At 36.9% G+C, this 23684-nt stretch overlaps 1 protein-coding gene across 5 annotated transcripts in view; it reads left to right on the top strand.

The window, feature by feature from the left end:
- The window catches only part of ZFYVE9 (zinc finger FYVE-type containing 9), a 184930-nt gene that overhangs the window by 53241 nt on the left and 108005 nt on the right, over window positions 1-23684 (top strand). For all 5 annotated transcript variants that reach the window (XM_022575681.3, XM_030760019.2, XM_022575680.3 and 2 more), the window contains 2 exons: window positions 10315-10420; window positions 13943-16044. In XM_022575681.3, the coding sequence (XP_022431389.2) occupies window positions 10351-10420; window positions 13943-16044 (2172 nt within the window). In that variant the 5' untranslated portion in view covers window positions 10315-10350. The remainder of the gene's footprint in view (window positions 1-10314; window positions 10421-13942; window positions 16045-23684) is intronic.

The following is a 23684-nucleotide window of genomic DNA, read 5'->3' as shown; positions in this document are numbered from 1 at the left end:
AGCCCTCCATATACGTGGTTCTTCCATATCCGAGGTTCTGCATCCATAGATTCAACCAACTGTGGACCATGTAGTACTGTAATATTTACTATGGAAAAAATCCATATATAGATAGACCCATGCAGTTCAAACCCATGTTGTTCAAGCGTCAACTGTATATATATGATATTTAGTGACTTCTATTTTGAATAAGAGTTGAATGCTTCTCTAAGGCAGGTAAAGAATCCTGACATAAGATTTAAATCCTCTGAGAGGGAACTTCCCTGGTGGCACAGTGGATAAGACTCCGTGCTCCCAATGCAGGGGGCCTGGGTTCGATCCCTGGTCAGGGAACTAGATCCTGCATGCATGCTGCAACTAAGAGTTCGCATGCCGCAACTAAGGAACCCACGTGCTGCAACTAAGGAGCCGGTGAGCCACCACTAAGAAGCCTGCAAGCTGCAACTAAGGAGCCCGCCTGCTGCAACTAAGATCCAGTGCAACCAAATGAGTAAATTAAGAAAAAAAAAATTCTTGGAGCGGTCCAACTTTTACAGTGAGAAGACTGCTCCTCTCCCATGTCCTTGGGAGACCACAGGTTTTTCTTGGAAAATGAAACTAAAGAGGATCAACACTTGGGGACATTAGACATAACAGATACCAAGGGATGAGGCACCAAAGTAAAAGCAGGAGGATAAGGGGAAATCCTATATATCAAAGCGAGATCCTTCCCCTCACCCCTTCCTCTACTCTTCTTTCAGACGGTGATTACATCTCTGGTGTTACATCTCTACACCCCCTTACAGGAGGTTATAAGACTCTTTTCTGGAGTCCAAAGAAAAGACCTACATATACTGACATTTGGAGGTCTCCCAATGAAATAGCTGTGTTCCCACCCAATCACCATGCAGTGGAAGCCTCCCAGTTGAGAAGCCACACATGCAGAGCTTCCAGTTGGCTTTTAGTACTTCATTTGTTCGATGTTAGGCATTTGGGGAAAGCGTCCAGTGTGAAGACAGAGATCAAAACACAAAACAGGAACTTGGAGGAAATAATATTGAAAACAGAAGGAGGTTTGGGGAAAAAGAAAAAAAAAACAGACTAAATTATAGGTAATTAGAATGGTAAGAAAAAAATTATATCAGTGAAATAAGCTCAAGATGTCATAAAAAGGATCAGAAAGAGAAAGTGCCCTGGAAATTAAAAATATGATAGTGTTTGTGCATTTAATGTTTTTTTAAAAAACGATCTCAAGTTTATAGACAGTTTGCAAGTATAGTACAGAGGTCTTTTTTCTCTGAACCATTTGAGAGTAAGTTGCTAGCTGCATCCCCTACCACCTTTGAAAATGTGTTTCCTACAAAAAAGGACATTCTCCCACATAACCACAATACAGCCATCAAATCAGGGAATGAGCATTGATGCATTACCACCATCTAATTATCAGACCTTATTCAAGTTTTGCCAGATGTACAAATAATGTCCTTTATGTCAAGAGCACCGAGTTTAGAATCACATGTTGCATTTAGTTGGGAGACCAGCCAATGTTCCATGCAGTTTCAATCCACCCTGCCCACTCTGTTTTGGGAGTAAACAAGGGTGTGTATGCTCATCTTGGGCTTCCCACAGCCCTCCTTTTAGTCCCACCAGCCCTCCAGCCAGCCAAGGGGACTTGTCTTCCTGGTGTTGGACCCCAGGGCTGGGTCTCCCAATATGTGGCTCAAACCACTCACTCCCCAGGGAGGTTCTCCACCCATGAAATCCCCCTCCTCTTCTGAGTCCCCTCCCAGGGGCATAGGTCCCAACCTGATCACTTTTCTTCCCTTCCTGCCTGATTCCACGTGGATCTTTCTTACAGCCTTGGTTGTATAAGGGTCTTTCTGCCAGTCTCCATTTAGTTTTCAGTGAGAATTATTCCACATGCAGATGTATTTTTGATGTGTTTGTGTGGGGAGGCAAGTTCCACTGTTCTCCTACTCTACCATCTTGATCTCTCTCTCTTCAATAGACTTTATTTTTTTTAGAGCAGTTTTAGGTTCAGAGAAAAATTGAGCAAAAAGTACAGGGAGTTTCTATACACCTCCTGTCCCCGCCGCCCCCCAGTCCTCCCACAGCCTCCCCTAGTATGGGCATTGCTGTGTCCTCCTCATTGCAATCTGTCAGGGAGCATGGATTTTTGTTTGTCCTATTACTGATGGTATTCACTTTGATCACTTGTGTAAGGTGGCATCTGCCAGGATTTGCCTCTGAAGTTACTCTTTTTTTTTTTTGTAATTAGTATTTTTGTGGAGAGGAACTTTGAAACTATGTAAATATCCCATTCCTCATTACACTTGGAATTCATTCATTTATGTTGTAAAGACTCATGGCTTTCTGTTTTATCCAGTGGGTTATAATCTGTTGCTACCATTATTTATTTTGATGCTCAAATTGTCTCTGATTTGGTCTGTGGAAGCTCCTTCAAGCTGGTTTCTTTGTCCTTTTGACATGTCCCCATCATTCTTGGACGCTTCCTTTTTTTTTTTTAATTGAAATGTAATTCACACACCATACCATAAAATTCACCCTTTTAAAGTGTATAGTTCAGTGGTTTTTATGTATTTATAGAGTCTTGCAATCATCACCACTGTCTAATTCCAGAACATTTTTCACCCCAAAGAGAAATCTTTCATCTGTTAGCAGTTACTCCCCATTTTCCTCCAGTTCCTCCCAGCTGCTGGCAACCCACTAATTTACTTTCTGTTTCTGTGCCTGTTTTGGACATTTCATATAAATGGAATCATGTAATCTGTAGCTTTTTGTGTCTGCTTCTTTCAGTTACCATATTTTCAAGATTCATCCATGATGTAGCATACAGCAGTACTTTATTTTAATTATCATATAATATTATATTTTGTCAATGTATAATGCCACATTTTATTTATCCATTTATCAGTTGATAGATCTTTGTGTCATTTTCATCTCTTGGTGTTATGAATAATGCTGCTATGAGCATTCACGGATAAGTTTTTGTGTGAATATATGTTTTCATTTCTCTTGGGTATAAGTCTAGGAGTGGAATAGCTATGCCATGTAGTAACTCTTTTTAACTTTTTGAGGAACTGCCAAACTGTTTTCCAGGGTTGCCACACCATTTTACTTTCTTCCCAGCAACGTGCGATGGTTCATGTTTCCCTCCATCCTCATCAAAGTTCTTGTATTTTTTCTACTCCAGCTTTGGAATCAGCCATTTTTCCATGGAGCCCTTGTTCCTTTTAGTGAATAACAATATTTATAAATCAAATCTGGTGCTAGGTATGCTCATTGCTACATGGAATTGAGCTGAGGATTTGCTGCTCCAAGATTCTTTGTGTATAGCACTAGAGAATATATGTGTACACACACACACTTTTACATCTATAATATGTTTATTGCTATGTTCATTGAACACAAAACTATGTTTATTGCTATAAGTATGTTTATTGAAGTCCATGAGTTCAAACTGATAACCCCCGATTCCAAACCAACACTGCAGGGTTCTTTCCAGTTTTCTCTTTTTCTGCATTTTAACCCCTTCTCCAACAGTGAGAAACCCTCCTCCCATTGCCCTTCATGTAGCCACTTACTTGATCCATCTTTCTACATGTAACCCATGTCCTATCACTGTCTTCTCCCCTTGGTCCTTCTAATCCTGCTCAGGCTCTGACCTGCCACCCTGGACTGCCCTCTTATGTCTCCTCCTCACCCCTCCTGCATATGAAGCCACCTTACCCACTTGTGCTCTCTGTCTGCCAGACCATCCCCTTCATGTGGATGCCTTCCTTACCTCTGCTGGGCTCTAACACCCCACGCTGGGCTGTCCTGTGTAGGCAGTTTCCTTCCCCCTGGGGCTCTGACACATTATGCCGGGCCACCCCTACGCAAGGACATCTGCTTCACCACACTTGGGCTCTGACTCCCCCCTTACACAGATGCTCTCTTCATCTGCTCCCTGTTTATTGAATTTTTAATAATTTTTCCCTTTTAATTTTTTCAACTTTTTATTTTGAAGTAAATATAGACTCACAGGAAGTTGCAAAAATACTGTAGAAAGTTTCATTTACACAGTTTTTCTCATTCGTTACATCTTACATAACTCGAGAAAATATAAAACTCAGGAAATTAATATTTTATTTGTCCATTCATCAGTTGATAGATATTTGGGTTGTTTCTACCTTTTAGCTGTTATGGATAATGCTGCTGTGAGCATATTCATGTGTGTATGTAGTTCTTTCCCATTTATCACAGGTAGATTTATGTAACCACCATTACAATTTAAGATACAGCACGATTCTATCACCATGGATATATCCCCTGTGCTACTCCTTTACAGTCACATGCATTCTTCTCTCCCCACTATCCCATATTTAATGACTTCTTAAAATTAAAAACATTATTGCAAGTCACAGGAAGAGGAGAGCTGAGGAAGAGGAGATAAACCATGTTATGTTCATGAATGGGAAGACTTAGTTTCATTACCAATCCTGAGGGAGGAACAGGCTAGGAATTCTGATTTCTGAAAGTTGATTTTATTGGCGCACTATTCCATCCTGCACCATTGCTGAGTCTTGGGGCCACTTGGGGCAGTTTTTTCTCCAGCTCCTGGCTTTATGCAGAGAGCCCAGTCTGGCCTTCTGTAATGCAGAAACTTCTAGAAGTTTATAGCACATACTTCCCATCCTACCTGCTAGCTTTCAAATCCCAGGTCTGAAGGTTGCTGTCTAGTTCTGTAACCTCTGTGAACTGCCACACTTCAGTTCTCACTCATCGCTGTGGCTTGATTTCTTCTTGGTTAATGGCATATTTCTCTTTCTTGTTTTTGAATTTCACTGTATAAACTCTTCAAAAATAATTATTTTGTCTAGAATTTCTGTATTCAAAGTGGGAAGGAATGCTTCCCACCACAAGCTCAGTACACTTTTTACCTTTTCTTTTAAAAAATTTCAAGCCTATAGAAAAGTTGAAAGATTAGTACAGTGAAGACCCATATATCCTTCACCAGATTCATCAATTTTTACCATTTTGTCTCTTTCTAGAGCACCTCTCTCCTCGCCTCCTCCACCCTTGCCACTCACTCACACTCACATACTTTTTTCCTGAATTATTTGAAAGTTATTATTTGAAAGTTAGTTACGGATAACATAACACTTATTCCCTAAATAGTTCAGCAGGCATCTCCTATGAGTAAGGACATTCGCATACAAAATTTAAATACCATTATCACATCCAAAAAAATGATTATTAATTCATTGTAATACTAATGTATAGTCCAAATTCCCCTGATTATTCCTTAAATGTCTTTTTTTTTTTTTTTGCTGTGTATGGGTATTTGTGTATTTTCTATTTTTTTAAAATTAATTTGTTTATTTTTGGCTGCGCTGCGTCGTCGTTGCTGTGCTCGCGCTTTCTCTAGTTGCAGCGAGCAGGGACAACTCTTCGTTGTGGTGCGTGGGCTTCTCATTGTGGTGGCTTCTCTTGTTGTGGAGCACGCACTCTAGGTGCGCGGGCTCAGCAGGTGTGTCTTGCGGGCTCTAGAGCACAGGCTCAGTAGTTGTGGCACATGGGCTTAGTTGCTCCGTGGCATGTGGGGTCTTCCTGGACGAGGGCTCAAACCCGTGTCCCCTGCATTGGCAGGCGGATTCTTAACCACTGCGACGCCAGGGAGTCCCTATTTGTGTATTTTTCTTGATCTAGGATCCAGTTAGTGTTTATGCATAGCGTTTGGTTGTTTAATCTCTTTAGTCTCTCTCAATTCAGAACGATCTTGTTTTTCATAACACTGAATTTTTTGAAGCGTCCAGGACAGCTGTCTTACAGAATGCCTCACATTCTAGATTTGTAATTGTTCATGATTCAATTCAGATTAAACAATTTGGAGAAGAATAACTGTGGGTGATGTTTTAAATTTATTGCATCATCACATCAGGAGATACATATTGTCAGCTTGTTAAACTGTTAGTGATGCTGAGCTTGATCATTTGATTAAGGTAGTGATTACTGCATCTCTTCACTGTAAACATACATCTTCTCCTTTGGAATTAATAAGTCATCTGTAAAATGATATTTTGAGGCATTGTGAATATTTTCTTCCCCACTAACTGTTTACCTAAAAGCATCTGTTTTAGGTAATCAATAATTATCAATCATAATCAATAATTATCAATCATAATCAATAATTATAATTGAAGTTTAACACAACTTCTTGAGTGTAAACAGAGTATAAACACTAACTGTTTATACTGTTCATTTATTCATTCCACAGGTGTTTATTGAATAGGTACCACATCAGGTTCTGTGGGAATCACATGGTGAACACAGTCTAGTGGGTGTCTTCATGGTGTCTACAGTCTGGTGGGAGAGATTGACATTAATCAAATAATCACACCAATGTATGTTTATAGATTGTGATAATTATTATAAAAGGAAAAGTGGAGGTGCTGTGAGAGATTATAAGGGGAGATCACTTTTTTTAGGGGTTCAGGGAAGACTTCTTGTCTTTTTTTTGAGCTAAGAGCTAAAAGATGCAGAGTTATTTTGGCAAGGAGGGGGAGACAGATAAAAGGTCTTGAAGAGGAAAAGGGCATGGTACATTGAAGAAATGTATATTCAAGTAGTGTTCCAGCACCAAGCATAGTGTCTACACATAATAGGTGCTCAATAAATATTAGTGGAAGGGAGGATGGGGTTGAAAACTAGCCTGTGTAATCACTGTTGTTAGGTTATTTATTTTATAATAAAATGATCAACTCCAAGGCTTAAAAACTTAAATAATTGCTTATGAAGCACTTATCACGTACCAGGCAGTGTGTTAAATGTGTTACCTATGTCAATTTATTTAACCTTTCGGTATGTACTATTATTACTCAGTTTTATAGATGAAAACTAAGTCTCAGGTAAATTGATTAACTTCCCCAAAGTCATATAGTTAGTAAGTGAATTAGGAACTAGGATTAGAACTTGGACAGTTGAGTCCTAGAGTTCGTGTTCTTATCCATTATGCTATAGTTCTTCCCATTGCTTAAAGTATAAACAATATCTTTCTCAGACTGACATTCCAGGGCTTCCATAATATGATGCCTGTCTGCGTTTCCAGCTGTGTCCTGCTGTTACCCATGTAAATAAATCCTTGCTCCAATTTCACTGATCCCTCAATAATTGCCCATTCCTAGATCACTCCTTGCATGTCTCTCCCTGTTTGAAATTTCACTTCAGCATCTTCCTCTCTGGGATATCTGTTAAAATTTTATCTGTCCTTCCAGACTCAGCTCAAATCCATAAATAATGCCTTTCGTGACCATCCAGACTCGTGATCTGGTCCATTTCTTGAACTTTTAAAATATTTATTTTATTTATTTATTTGGCTGCATGGGTCTTAGTTGTGGCACAAGGGATCTTTAGCTGTGGCATGCAGACTCTTAGTTGCGGCATGTGGGATCTAGTTCCCTGACCGAGGATCGAACCTGGGCCCCCTGCATTGGGAGTGTGGAGTCTTAGCCACTGGACCACCAGGGAAGTTCCCATTTCTTGAACTTTTACAGTACTTATTCAGGTACACTTATCTGTTAATTTTATCTGACAGATTAATCACGTAGTACCTGTGTCTCTTGTGCTGTGTTGTTATTAAAGTCATTTATTATTATTTAAATTTTCTTATTTAGCATTGTTTACCATTAAGTAAATGTTAAGATTCTTGATGTTAGGGATGATATCTGAGACTTCAGTTGATCCCAGTACCCTGCATACAGTAGATGCACTATAAATATGTTGATCTGATGGTTTGTTTACTAATATTTTACATATAATGACCATGAAATGCTAACTATTGTAGGTATATATTAAATGTGCTAGATTGTGTGTTGTGAGAAATTTTATTCATCTCTTTGCATTGGACAGTCTAAATATGCAGTCTTTATTAAAAAATGGCATGTATATGAAAGTTTTTTGAACTGTAAGTCATTAGACACAAAAGACAGATTTAAGAAAAACCATTCATAGATTATGCAGCCTGCTTGTCTACCTAAACTTAAATTACCTAACAGGAGCCAATTAATAAATAGAAGTTGACCATGGTGATCATTTTGTAATTTATAGAAATATTGATAATAAATTGCTACGTTGTACACTGGGAACTAACATAGTATTGTAGGTCAGTTACACTTCAAAAACAACAAACAAACAAACAGAAAAAGACACCAAATTTGTGGTTATCAGAGGCATAGGGTGGGAGGAGGGAGAATTAGATGAAGGTGGTCAAAAGGTAGAAACTTCCAGTTATAAGATAAATAAGTACTAGGGATGTAATATACAACACGATTAATATAATTAATGCTGTTGTATGTTATATATGAAAGTTGTTAAGTGAGTAAATCCTAACAGTTTGCAACACAAGGATAAAATTTTTTTCTTTTATTTTGTATCTGTATGAGATGATGGATGTTCACAAAATTCATTGTGGTAATCATTCCATGATGTATGTAAGTCAGATCTTATAACATTGTATTAGTTTAAGTTGCACAATGTAATGATTTAATATATGTGTATATTGTGAAATGATTACCACAATAAGTTTACTTAACATCCATCACCTCACATAGTTATATATTTTTTTCTTTTGATGAGAGCTTTTAAGATTACCTCTCTTAGCTACTTTCAGGTATATGATGCAGTATTGTTAACTATACCTACCATACTGTACATTATATCCCTAGAACTTATTTATCTTATAATTGGAAGTTTGTAACTTTTGACCACCTTCACCTGTTTCCTTCATCCCTTACACCCTGCCTCTGGCAACCCTGAATCTGTTCTCTGTTTCTGTGAGTTTGGTTGTTTTGGAATCCACGTATAAGTGAGTTCATCTGGTATTTGTCTTTCTCTGACTTATTTCACTTAGCATGATGCCCTCAAGGTCCATCCATGGTGTTGAAAATGACAGGACTTCCTTCCTTTTAATGGCTGAATGATATTCTATCTTATACACACTAATGCACGCACACACGCATGCACAAACACACCACGTTTTCTGTATCCATTCATCTTTTGATGGGTATTTCGGTTGTTTCCATGTCTTAGCTGTTGTAAATAATGCTGCAGTGAACATGGAGGTGCAGACTCTCTTCCAGATATTGATTTTCTTTCCTTTGGTTGTGTACCTAGAAATGGAATTGCTGGGTTATATGGTAGTTATGTTTTTAATTTTTTGAGGAACCTTCATACTGTTTTCTGTAGTGGCTGAATCAATTTACATTTTTACCAGTAGTGCACAAGGGTTCTCTTTTCTCAGCATTCTCTCCAGCACTTGTTGTTTGTTTTCTTTTTGTTGGTAGCCATTCTGACAGGTGTGATGATATCTTTATGGTTTTGATTTACATTTCCCCAGTGATTGGTGATGCTGAGCATCTTTTCATGTGCCTGTTGGCCATCTTATGTCTTCTTTGGAAAAATGTCTATTCAGATCCTCTGCCCACTTTTAATTTTTCTTTTTTTGATGTTAACTTGTATGAGTTCTTTGTATATTTTGGATACTAATCCCTTGTTGGATATATCATTTGCAAATATCTTCTCCCATTCAGTAGGCAGCCTTTTGGTTTTGTTGATAGTTTTCTTTGCTGGGCAAAAGCTTTTTAGTTTGATGTGGTTCTATTTGTTTACTTTTGCTTTTGTTTCTCTTTGCCTGAAGAGACATACCCCCCAAAAACTGCGAAGACTGATGTCAAAGAGCATATTGCCTATGTTTTCTTCTAGTTTTATGGTTTCAGGTCTTAAGATTCAAGTCTTTTTATCCATTTTGAGTTTATTTTTGTATATGGTGTGAGAAAGTTGTCCAGTTTGATTTTTTTTTTTTTTGCATGTAGCTGTCCAGTTTTCCCAACACCGTTTATTGAACAGGCTGTCTTTGCCCCATTCCCTTTGTCATAGATTAATTGCCCATACAAGTGTGGATTTATTTCTGGGCTCTCTATTCTCTTCCATTGATCTATGTGTCTGTTTTTGTGTGAGTACTATACTATTTTGATTACTGTAGCTTTGTAGTATAGTTTGGCATCAGAGAGTGTATTATGGGATGTTTTTAAATTAATGATCCAATCACCTTATTGGTAATTGGTCTGTTCAGATTTTCTTTTTTTTTATGATTCATTGTTGGTAGGGTGTATGTGTCTAGGAATTTATCCATTTATTCTAGGTTGTGCAATTTATTAGCATGTAATTGTTCATCGTAGTCTTAAGATCCTTTGTATTTCTGTTTTACCAGTTGTAATGTCTATAAATAATATTTTAATAATTGAAAGTGTAATACAAATTTGATCTATTTTCTAGATTTAAACAAGTCTCTTGAGTGGTGTTTTCTCACCGATGGAGAATTACTTCCAAGCAGAAGCTTACAACCTGGACAAGGTGTTAGATGAATTTGAACAAAACGAAGGTGAGAATTTACTTGTTTACTCTGTCTGAATGTATTTATGATATAGAAAATGTGGGATTATAAGAGGATGCAGTACTTAAAAAAAAGAAAGGAAGGTCCAATGCCTCAATAATCATAGTATTATATATTAATATTCAGAGGAAGAACTAACATTTTTGTTAGCACTAACTGTGTGCCAGATACTATGCTAAATCATTCACATGGATTATATCATTTAATCTTTAAAATAATCCCATGAAAGTAAATCTTACCTACATTTTACAGATGAAGATAGAGGCACAGAAAGGTTAAGCATCTTCCCCAAGTTAGTTTGTTCATAAGTGCAGGATTAGAATCCAATTTATGGTCAGGAAAAGCTTTAGAATGTGTGACTGTATTTCCCAAGTTAAGAAAAATAGCTTCTTTCATATTGATTGACCAATAAAGCAAGATCCATTTTAAACCTAATTTTAAAAGATTTACATTTTTAAGTATCTACCAAATGGTTAATTAAATTATATATTCTCAAGGCCCAGTCTAAAAATGTCTGCTAAAGATTCACTTCATTTAGGGAATTTTCCTTAAATTCACCTTTCAGTATGACTAGAATGCGTAAGCCATAATTAAATATCTGTCTTTCACTTTATCCTGCTTCCCTGGTGTTCTTGGTTTCTAACAGAAAATGGCATGTAACAAGTTTACAAAGTGATATATTTCCATCTAAAACCCATGATTTTAGTAGTAGTCTCCAAACCTTTACTATATCTGGTGATTCAGGTTGTTCTTTGATAGCAGTTGGGAAGAGAGATTACTTTTGATTTTGTTGTTTTGGGCCTATGCTAGAGCAAGCATTAAAAAGATATGTGCTCATGGGGGTAAGAAGGGAGAAGAAAGATACCTGGAATGGCCTGCTCTTAACATTTTACCATTGATGACCCAAAGCTAACCCGTGACCCTAGCCTAACTCCTGATTCATGTAAACGTGAAACTGAATCTTTTTGGATTTTATGGGATCTAGGTGGGCTTTATACATACCAAGGTGGAAGGTATGTTATCCTCTTAGTTTCAGTCATTTATACAAGTATTTTCTCAATCCCTTCTTTGGTTTGGCCCTATCACAGTTATTTGTCATCTACACAAATGCTACACCTAATCCTGTGAATACTATTCTTCTAGAATACCATTGACTCTCATTAATAAAATTATTTGTTCTTTACATCAGTCTCTTTGTGACTTCTGTAGATTCTAGTAGGGTATTTTGTATATAGTTGATTTGCAGTACATTTTTGTTGAGTCAGTAAAAATTGTCATTTTAGTTTGAAATATAGGATTTGCTTACCAAAATAACTCCTTTAGAAGGAGAATAATTTCAGAAGCCAGCTTGTTTGTAACTATGCTCTTCATTTGTTTTCAACTATTTTTTAAACATCTCAGTACCAGTTGCATTAAAACTACCACCTCTAGCCTGGTACCTTTCCAAATATATTTTTTTAAAAGTGTTTTCTCATTTCATGTTAATTTCCTCCTTTAAATGAAAAATGTACCACACACAAACTGTGATGACATTAGGTAATTAACATTATACCCAGTTGGTGGTTAAATAATGAAAATTTTAATACATGATCATTTCTGTTTGAATATTATTAAATATTCTTATAAGAGGCAGTGTTTCTTTTTTATTTCTGTGAACCAGCTTGGAAATACGATTTCTTTTTTTAAAGGAAATACATGTTACCAAATCTCAAGTCTCTGCTAGCCCAAATTTGGTAAACTCAGGATTTAACATTTAACACTCAGAGCATATTAAGCCCATTCTTCACGCAGTCTGATTTTTTATGGCCTTTACAATCTGACCTTTCTAGCTTCTTTTCACTACTTTCTTACACTAATTCTTTTTTCAACCCAAACTGATTTACTTAATTGCTTTCTCAGATTGTTGTGTTTGGGGCTTTACTTTTACTTGTTCCCCTCTTACGAATGCCCTGTTTTCCAAACTTTTTGTAAAATTGTCCTTGAAGCCCAGCCCATTTCCTCCTGCTTCCATGAATTCAGGCTTGCTGCCTCAGCCTGTAAAATACTTTTGTCCTCTCAATTTATTTTCTACTACTACATAATAGTTTTTGAATACTTATGCTATTCTGTACTGCTAGTTAGCGATTCATGTGTATTATATCTATTTCTTATTTTTCCAACTAGATTATATACTTCTTGGAGCTATCATTTAATCTCATATTCCGCCCAATGCTTTTACAGTGGTAGATACTCACATAGCATATATTTATGGTGCTACAATAAATATGTGCTACATGAATATGCTACCTACTACATATCAGGTGCTGTGCAAAGCAAGGATTTACATTGATGGAAATAAGTGGTTTCTGCCTGAAAAAGTCAGGTAAATAAACCATTGCAGTGCGGTGTAATAAATGCTTTAATAGAGATATGAACAAGGTGCTAAGGGAGTATTAAAGATTTATGAGAGGAAAGCATGTCTGTATAACTTCAGGGCTGTGATTATCATATTTACTATAGGAAAACAGGAAAAGCAATAAGTGCATAATTTCTTATTTCTCTAATTAGACACATAGCACAATAACTTGGGAAAATGCCATCATAGTTATGATCTATTAAAAAATAAACAGAAACATTAAATGAGATTATGCTTATTGGTAGAATATAAGAAGGCTGTTTTAATATGGCAAATGATACTTTCTGCCAAATTTCCTCAGATAATAGTGTAAATATGAACCTAAATAATAATGTATTGTGACATGGTTATAAGCAGAATTTCACATGCTGTAACAAACTTTTTAGCTTATTATTGTGGGCAAATTTCAAATATATACAAAGTAAATAGAATAGTGTAATAAACTCTAGTGTACCCATTACCCAACTTCAGCAGTGATTGACATGCTGCCATTTTTCATTTATATATCTTCATTTGCTCCTCCCTGCTTCATTGTTATTTTTTACAATTTTTTGAAGATAAAATTTATACATTGAAATGTGTAGATTTTAACTGTACAGTTTTGACCAAGAGATATATCCATGTAACCACATCTCAGTCATGATGTAGATTACAGAGCATGCCATCTCCACAGAAAATTCCTTTGTTTTCCTTCCCACTCAATTACTGTATCCTCATCACTGTTCTGATTTTTCTTCCACCTTAGATTAGCCCCCTACCCCATGTTGTGCTGGGCCAGTCCAAGGCCTTCCCCATTATTGCCCTCCCCTCCCCAGCCCCAAAGTACAGCCTGGGGGCCACTTTAATTATGCCAACTAGATTGAAGTAGAATTCTTTTGTTGTTTGGAATGTTCTGAGATATTACCATTTGGTGATATATAACACAGGGAACAGTCTTAAATGTATTTTCTTATCCTTAGCTAGAAATTAGAAACTTCATACCCTAGGAATATTCTGTTTTCACATATCCTAGGAATATTTTAATTTCAGGGCATATTTGCAAATGTAGTTGATGAACTTAGTCCTAGCCTTATCAGTGTTACCAGCAAACTTATTATAATTATTTATTTTTTCAGATGAAACCGTTTCTCCTATTTTATTGGATACAAGGTGGAATAAGATTCTAGATCCCCCTTCTCCCCGACTGTCATTTAACCCTGCATTGGCCAGTGTGAATGAACCTACAGTTTCTGAGTCACAGCCACAGCTGAAAGTCTTCTCCCTGGCTCATTCAGCTCCTCTTAACACAGAGGGAGAGGACCATTGTGCTAATGGACAGGACTGTAGTCTGAATCCAGAGATCAACACAATGTGGATTGATGAAAATGCGGTTGCAGAAGACCAGTTAATTAAGAGGAACTGTAATCAAGATGATCAATGCAGTACTGTCGAAGTGGGAGAGAAGAAATGTGGAAACCTAGCTTGTCTGCCAGATGAGAAGAGCGTTCTTGTTGTAGCCGTCATGCATAACTGTGATAAAAGGACATTACAAAGCGATTTGCAGGATTGTAATAATTATAATAGTCAATCCCTCATGGATGCTTTTAGCTGTTCACTGGATAACGAAAACAGACAAACTAATCAATTTAGTTTAAGTGTAAATGGGTCCACTGAAAAAGATATGAACTCAGAGAAACAAATGGATCCATTGAGTAGACCAAATGCAGAGGGGGATTCTGTTAAATACATATGTACTACTTCATCTGATAATCTAGCCAGTGTCTGTACCCCTTCACAGTTACAGGATGATGAAAATATAGATAGAGACCCCACCATGTCTGTGATTACAAGTTTAACACCAGATTCAGTAATCTCATCCCAGGGAACAGATGAAGGTCCTGCTGTAAAGCAAGAGGACTCTACACCAGATGAGGTTCTCACTGGCAAAACCAGCTCTCCTAGGACAGATCTAGGGAGTCCAAACTCCTTTTCCCACTTGAGTGAGGGAATTTTGATGAAAAAAGAGCCAGCAGAGGAAAGAACAACTGAAGAATCCATCCAGTCTGGTTTACCTTTGCTTCTCAAAGCTGACATGCCTAATGGGTCTGGCAGGGATGATAACTGTGAACAGTTTTCAGATTGCCTTGTGCCTGGTGAAGTTAGAGCTGATGAAAATGAAGGCTGTAAACATGAAGAAATCCTTGGCACTACAGAACTTCTTAATATGACCGAGCATTTCTCTGAATCTCAGGAGATGATTAATTGGAAATTGACTAAACCAAACAAGATGAATGACAGCCAAGTAAATAAAGAAAATGAGAAGTTTCTGCACATGAATCAGCCTGAAGATACTTATGATGATAGTGGAGGAGAGTGTGATAGAATGGCAGAAGCAGGTCTAGATTTAAAACAAACTTGCATGAATGAAAGTGAAGGATGCGATTTCTCCACTGTTATGGATACACCAGCAGCAAATTCACTATCTAATTGTTGTGATTCCTATGGAATGCAGAGCCCAGTTGTTTGTTTTGTTCCAAAGACTTTACCTTCCAAAGAAGATTCAGTAACAGAAGAAAAGGAAATAGAGGAGAGCAAGTCAGAATGCTACTCAAATATTTATGAGCAGAGAGGAAATGAAGCCACAGAAGGGAGTGGACTACTTTTAAACAGCACTGGTGACCTAATGAAGAAAAATTACTTACACAATTTCTGTAGCCAGGTTCCCTCAGTGCTTGGGCAATCTTCACCCAAGATAGTAGCAAACCTGCAATCTATCAGTGTTCCTTTTGGTGGTGCAAGACCCAAGCAACCTTCTAATCTTAAACTTCAAATTCCAAAGCCATTATCAGACCATTTACAAAATGACCTTCCTGCAAACAATGGAAATAATATTAAAAACAAAAATGATGTTCTTGGGAAAGCAAAATTAGGGGAAAACTCAGCAACCAATGTATGCAATGCCTCTTTGGGAAATATCTCTATTGCTGATACAAATGGGGAACATTTAGAAAGTTATGAGTCTGGGATATCCAGTAGACAGTGCATTGCATTACCTCCAGAAAGCCCAGATAATGATCTCAGAGCTGGTCAGTTTGGAATTTCTGCTAGAAAGCCATTTACCACTCTGGGTGAAGTGGCTCCAGTATGGGTACCAGATTCTCAGGCTCCAAATTGCATGAAATGTGAAGCCAGGTTTACGTTCACCAAAAGGAGGCATCATTGCAGAGCATGTGGGAAGGTAAGTTGTGTGTATCAGCTCAGGAATCTGGCATGTGCATTTTGTAATGCTCAATTAGAAATTAATAAAGGTAATATAAGGTGAACATACTTCTCCTTGAGATGACATCATAAATAGTTTTTGAGCATGCAATTCTAGTAAATTTCCAAATGAAAAATGACCTCGCTGATTCTTAGTGTTTATATAATTTTTTTTTGTTGTGAAGATTTAAGCTGAATCAGTTTTCATGAATAGATGAGAACTGAGGAAGTGGTAACTTTGGTTACTGTATTGATACTTGGTTAATGGAATAGCTTGAAATAAGGAAGTTATTCTTTTGATTTAAGAAATGTTTGTGATTGACTTCATATTTTTTAATTCTTGAGTAATTGGATATTATACTTAGAATCCATCCCAGTTTTTGCTATAGGATTTTTGCCATTGTACTAGACATTCTGGAACTTTCGGTACACATATACATATATTTTTGTCTTTCCCCCCCATATAACTTTGATACAAAAAAGAGTTGAAGGCTATAAATCCTTGTGACAAGGTTATAAGAATAGGTGATATTCCTTAGCTCTCCCTAAATTCTGTTAGCTAGTACCACATCAATATACTAGTCTGTTTTTTAAACAAGAACTGTAAACAAGGAGGAAATGGGATTTTGTATTTTTAAAAAGAATGTAAGGTTTGGTGTCAGGTCTGGATTTGAACTTCAGCTTTGTTACTTTTAACTATATAACTTTATTAAGCTTTATTTTTTCATAAAAAAAGAATCAAAAGATAATTTTCATCGGGCTGTTGTGAAGATTAAATGAAATTACATGTAATAGTAAGTACTCAGTAATTAACCTCTACTTCCCTTCTTGCCTAATTTATTGGTCTGTCTGTATTAATTCGGTTGACTTCAACTTCAAGGAACAGAATATCTGGCCCTCAGTTACTTAGACAAAAGTAACATTTATTTCATATAACAAGGGGCCTGAAAATAGAGACTCTGTTATGTCTGGGTGTAGAGTCAGGATCACTGAAGTTCTCTTGGCCTTTCCCTCGTGGTCTCAAGATAGTGGCACAGCTTTAAGCATCAAGTCCAACCTGACTGCTTCCCAAATGCAGAGAAATTGGTTGGTGGCAAAAGAGCCTATTCCTCTTGCTGCCCTCTCATCAGCGTAGAAAGAATCCCCAGCAACTCCTTTCAATTTATTAGCCAGTTCTAGACCACAGGTCCAATTTAAACCAATGACTGACAACAGGGAACAGGATTGCCAAACTGGGGCTGAGCCCAGTGTTGCGTCAACAAAAGTGGGATTCTCTTAATAAGGAAAAGGGGGAGAATGGTTCCTGGGTGGGCATTCAGAAAGGGCTACTATAGGGTCCTAGAACAAAAGAACCAAATGATGGGGAGCAGAAAGTAGTTAAAGCTGAAACTGGGCTGTTAGTCTCTGATTATTAAAATTTGGAGAAAATAATGTGTCTAATTCCTAAATATTTCACAGTCTGAAGTAAACCTATGGTCAGTAGCCTGAACAGTTTTCTGTTAGGGTATTAGAGTCATCATTTTTTCGTTGTTCTATGTTTTGCTTACTGTGTATAACACTTTCAGAAATTTTTGCTTGTTTTTTAAAAATTTCCTTCCTATTTATTTATTTATTTAGGCTGTGTCGGGTCTTAGTTGTGGCACACGGGATCTTTCGTTGTGGCGGGTGGGCTCTTTGTTGCGGCATGCGGGCTTCTCTCTAGTTGTGGCATGTGGGCTTCAGAGCACGCAGGCTCAGTAGTTGTAGCACGTGGGCTCCAGAGTGCACAGGCTCTCTAGTTGTGGTGTGCGGGCTCTCTCATTGTGGTGCATGGGCTCCAGAGTGTGCAGGCTCAGTAGTTGCGGCATGTGGGCTCTCTAGTTGTGGTGCGTGGGCTTAGTTGCCCCACGGCATGTGGGATCTTAGTTCCCCAACCAGGGATCGAACCCGCATCCTCTGCATTGGAAGGCGGATTCTTAATCACTGGACCACCAGGGAAATCCCAAAATTTTGCTTAAGCAAATAATAAAAATGCTTTTGTTCCAGACCAACATATACAGATGTAATGACTAAATAGGTAACTTAGGTGGATTCAGAAAGAAAATGGGGCAAAATGCACATAAGCTGAAAAATTACATGGAATTTTTGCTGAGTGGAATTTGCAGAATTTATAAATTTATGGCTTCATATGGATTATGGATTCATATTCCATCTTTTTTTCTTTTTCCATCTTCATTTTCCTCAGGGATGTTCTAGGATTGTTGAGGTAATGTCTGTAAAAATCCTTGAGCTCCTCAGAAGAAAGGGGCTTATAAACTTAGCTGTAATTTTTCTAGATAGTAAATTAATCAAATTATACTTGGAATTTAGCTAGAAAAATACCCCAAGCAATGTGATTTTGTAAAATAATGTTTACTGTTGAAAAAAGAAATTTAGTTTGTTCCATTCTAATATATCTACTATCCAGTTATTTCCAACAATTTCTTTATTTAATATCTATAGCTAATAAATTCTCTTTACTGTAACAAGCATATATTAAGCATCTAATATATGAAAGGTCCTGGGCTAGGTACTGGAGATTCAGGTATACATAAATTGGAATGTATGACCTCATAGAGTTTATAATCAGAGGCACTGATTTCAGTGTGTGGGAGAGGAGTGTCTGGATTTCCTGTAGTTTTTCAAAAATGCTAAAAAAAATCATTGTGAACTATTGATCTGAGTAGACAAACAGACCATCCCACAACAATTTATAATACAGTGTATTAAGAGCCAGTTATGTATGCTTTATATTCATTCCATTACTGTCTTGTAGAATACCCATTACTGTCTTGTAGAATGGGTGGTTAATTTTTTACTATTTGACAGATCAAGAATTAGAGGCTCAGAGAGGTCAAGGAATATGCCCTAGGTCACACAGCTTGAAAGTACTAGAGCCACCTTTAAAGCTAGGACTCTTTCCTTCAGACATACTGCTTCTCCTAGCATCTCTCCTCATTCATAATAGCAGTATGAACAAAATGCTTTAGGAATGTTGAGAAATGAGAGCTTAATTTTTCCCAGAATGGCAGAAGGAGTCAGGAAAATCATGATACAAAAAGTGACTATTTGGGACTACCCTGGCAGTCCAGTGGTTAAGACTCTGCACTTCCACTGCAGGGGGCGCAGGTTCCATCCCTGGTCAGGGAACTAAGATCCCACATGTCGTGTGGTGGGGCCAAAAAAAAAAAAAAAAATAAGTGACTGTTTGGAGGAGGAGATATAAGAAAGTGGATATAATTTATGGAACACAGTTCTAAAGTATGTGAGGAAAATGGGATCACAGCAGAGCACAGGTGGAGAATTAGCAGTAGGGAAAGGGAAATCATCTTACAGGAGAATGGGCCATGATAAAAATTGAATATAGACTATAACTATAATATAGAATATAACTCCTTGAATATAGAAGGAGTTAATAGAAAATTGTGGGAAATTATTTAGCAAAGCATAGGGCCTATATCCAAGTCTTGATGAGTAGTAGATATTATACTTGTTACAACATTCATTTATCTTGGTATAATGTCATTAAGAAGAATATAAAATAATTATGTTGAATTTATGGAAGTGTTAAAATACTGCAGTTTATTTCTATATTGTTGTAATGGACATCAGGACAACTGGATTCTATTCTTGTCTTCATTGTTAATTGGAAAACTATGTCATACTCTAAAATGCTCAGCAAATGTGAGTTTTATTTTATGATTTCACACATTATTAATTTAGATAATTGTTCCATATAGCAGCATAATCTCTACTTCGGCTGTATGATAGGTGATAAATTACAGAATAGAAAGAGTACAGAGGGGAGTTCCCTGGTGATCCAGTGGTTAGTGCTCAGCCCTTTCACTGCCGTGGCCCCAGGTTCAATTCCTGTTCAGGGAACTAAGATCCTGCAAGCCGCGTGGCGCGGCCAGAGGAAAAGAAAAAGGTACAGGGAACTCCCTTCCAGAAAGGTGCCCTCTAAGTTCAGATGATCACTGTTATTATATACCCATAATAATTTCCTATAGAAATCACTGAATCTAGCAGAATATGGTTATTCATTCTCTGTCAAGTTCCATTTGCCCTGAATATTTTGACCCTTTTTTATTTGATTATTTGACTTCAAAGGCCTAAGAAAAGCTTTTGAGTTTAAGAGTACAGGAAAGAGTTTTTTGAAAGTGGAGAAGAATTTTTAAAGGAAAAGTTTTTTATTTTTTATTGGTCATTCACAAGGCTTTATCACACTTTATCCATTACTGCCACTTATGTGGCAGGTTGTTACTTACGAGATGCTAGCTGGTTAATGACTCTCTTCTATCTACTGAAGTAGACATAAGAATAGCCTTTAAAATAAAAGTTCTTGAACTGATACTTACAACATAGAAACTTTGCTTAGGATGGTGTGAAAGATGAGAGTAACATTTTTTTTAACACTTCCACTTTATGCTAGGCTTATCTGGTCTAACAACACAATTCTCTGAGATACAGTTACAGGGGAGAAAAATGTGCCTCAGAAAGGTTAGGTAACTTGCCTAAATTCTCAGAGCTTATAAATGAGAGTGCATGGATTTTAACACAAATTTATCTGACTCCAAAGCCCTTTGCTCTTTTACTACACTGGACATAGCAACAAAATTTATCTGTATTTGGATTGCTTACTAGAAATATAAGTCATGGTCTTTGGGTGAACATCAGTTTTGGACAGTGGTAAAGGATTGGGAATTTGAAAGGAAGACAAAATGCTCAGTGATTGGTGCTATCAGTTGATGGGGGAATCTAGCAAAGGTAGCAGGATTTTAGGTTTTACTTCACCTATCAGGTCTTGAACTACAAATTAGGAAAAGAACAATATGGGTGCCAAGTCCTGGAATAAGGAGAGATTTAGTGACAGTAATATATACCACTCCAGTTTACTTATATTTTTCCACATTAACTGACTTTAAAAGTAGAATTCAAAATAGATGAGTTTTTTTTTACTGTGTTTGAATAGACAGTGATTTGAATAGACAGGACAGAGAAGAGAACTGTAGGACAGGTAGTATGAAAAGAACACTGAAATGGGTATGAAACAGCTCTGGGCTTCTGTTTCCTCTGCTGTAAAAGGAGGGGATTGCATAGACTTTATCTTTGTTTCCTTGCAGCTCTGAAGGTCTGTGTTTAAATAAGGAAGAAAAGGAAATGGAAAGGTTTGTGCTAGCCACTGATTTATCTCTGTAAAGTTATTGTTAAACATACTTGATTAACCAAGGTCACTTTGTGGGAAGAATATGCCATTAAACATTTTGAAATGTGCTGTGCTGAAAGTATGTTTTCTGGAAATCATCTCAGTTCGACTGGGATGCTGCGTATCACAGTACCACTTAAGTGGGCTACACTGGGGGTTTTATTTTGCAGCTACTCTTTCCCTTTTGATTCATTTCCAATAGTACCAATCCTTTTAGCCACACATGATCTTCATCCCATTAGTTTAAAACAGCTTGATGACATGTATAATGTCAAAATGACATATTGAAAACTGATCTAGATTAATTTTTAATATAGTTCTAGAAAGCCATCTTCCTCTACACACTGGGGATTATAGGTATTTAACATATAATGAACATTTATAAATGTAATTATAAAATGTTATATTTTATATAAATTTATATTTATATAACAAAGGTTTATATAATTTATATAATATTATATATGTTTATGTATAAAATGGCAAACTACAGTCAGTATTTTACTCTGTGCTTTTAAGTTGAATTACTGTTCCATAGTAGTCAGGAGTAATTTTGTCTATAAAAGAACTATATATTTAATAATATTTTGATATTTATGTCATTATAGTATATTTTTAGTTTAAGTGAAAAATACTTTAAAGAATTAAAATATCATGTTAAAAATAACTGTTGAAATTGAAAATAAAACACACATTTTTAGATGGGATGAAGAGACCTGGTACTATTTTTATTTTAAACAAAGTAATATTTATATCTTGAAAGATGGCAGTCTTCTACCTACTTTTACATATCCCTAGTCCCTAGTCCAGCTCCCTGGACATACCTACTTTAAGAAATTAATAGTCTTTTTTTTAAAGTTAAAGTATAGTTGATTGGGCTTCCCTGGTGGCGCGGTGGTTGAGAGTCTGCCTGCTAATGCAGGGGACACGGGTTCGAGCCCTGGTCTGAGAAGATCCCACATGCCGTGGAGCAACTAGGCCTGTGAGCCACAACTACTGAGCCTGCGCGTCTGGAGCCTGTGCCCTGCAATAAGAGAGGCCGCGATAGTGAGAGGCCCGCGCACCGCGATGAAGAGTGGACCCCACTTGCCATAACTAGAGAAAGCCCTCGCACAGAAACGAAGACCCAACACAGTAAAATAAATTAATTAATTAATAAACTCCTACCCCCAACATCAAAAAAATAAAAAGTATAGTTGATTTACAGTATTATGTTAGTTTCAGATGTATAACATAGTGATTCAGTATTTTTACAGATTATACTCTGGTTTTTTTGGCTGCACTGCATGGCTGTAGGATCTTAGTTCCCTGACCAGGGATTGAACCCATGCCCTTGGCAGTGAAAGCGCAGATTCCTAACAACCACTGGACCACCAGGGAATTCCCTATATTCCATTTAAAGTTATAAATAACAGCTGTATTTCCCTGTACTGTATAATACATCCTTATAGCTTATTTATTTTATGCATAGTAGTTTGTACTTCTTAATCCTCTACTCCTGTCTTGCCCCTCCCCTCCTCCCTCTCCTCAGTGGTAACCACTAGTTTGTTCTCTATATCTGTGAGTCTGTTTTTGTTTTGTCATAATTCGTTTCATTTTTTAGATTCCACATATGAGTGATAACATAGAGTTTTGTCTTTCTGTGTCTGACTCTTTTCACTAAACATAATACTCTCTAGGTCCATCCATGTTGTTGTAAATGGCAGAACTTCATTCGTTTTAATGGCTGAGTAATATTCCAGCGTGTGTGTGTGTGTGTGTGCGTGCACGCACTACATATTCTTATTCCATTCATCTGTTGATGGACACTTAGGTTGTTTCCATATCTTGGCTCTTGTAAATAATGCCATGATGAACATAGGTGTCTATATCTTTTTCAAGTACTGTTTTCATATTCTTTGGATAAATAACCAGAAGTGGGATAGCTGGATCATATGTTAGTTATATTCTTAATTTTTTGAGGAATCTCCATACTGTTTTCCATAGTGGCTGCACCAATTTACATTCTCACCAGTAGTGTACAAGGGCTCCCTTTTCTCCAAATCCTTGCTGACATTGTTATTTGTAGACTTTTTGATGATAGCCATTCTGACAGGTGTGAGGTGATATCACATTACGGTTTTGATTTGCATTTTCCTGATGGATTAGTGATGTTGAGCATCTTTTCATGTGCCTGTTAGCCATCTGTGTGTCTCCCTTGGAAAAATGTTCATGTGTTCTGCCCATTTTTAAATTGGGTTGTATTTTTTTTATATTGAATTGTTTGAGCTCTTTATATATTTTGGATATTAACCCCTTACTGGTCATATCATTTGCAAATGTTTTCTCCCATATTGTAAGTTGTCTTTTTGTTTTGTTAATGGTTTCCTTTGCTGTAGAAAAGCTTTTCAGTTTAA

Source organism: Delphinapterus leucas, chromosome 1 (assembly GCF_059928025.1).
Source record: "Delphinapterus leucas isolate spDelLeu-1000000601 "Yukka" chromosome 1, BTC_Dleu_Yukka2, whole genome shotgun sequence".
In the NCBI taxonomy this organism is placed as follows: Eukaryota; Metazoa; Chordata; class Mammalia; order Artiodactyla; family Monodontidae; genus Delphinapterus; species Delphinapterus leucas.
Note: the sequence above shows the minus strand (reverse complement) of the source record. Positions and strands in the feature narration are given on the sequence as shown.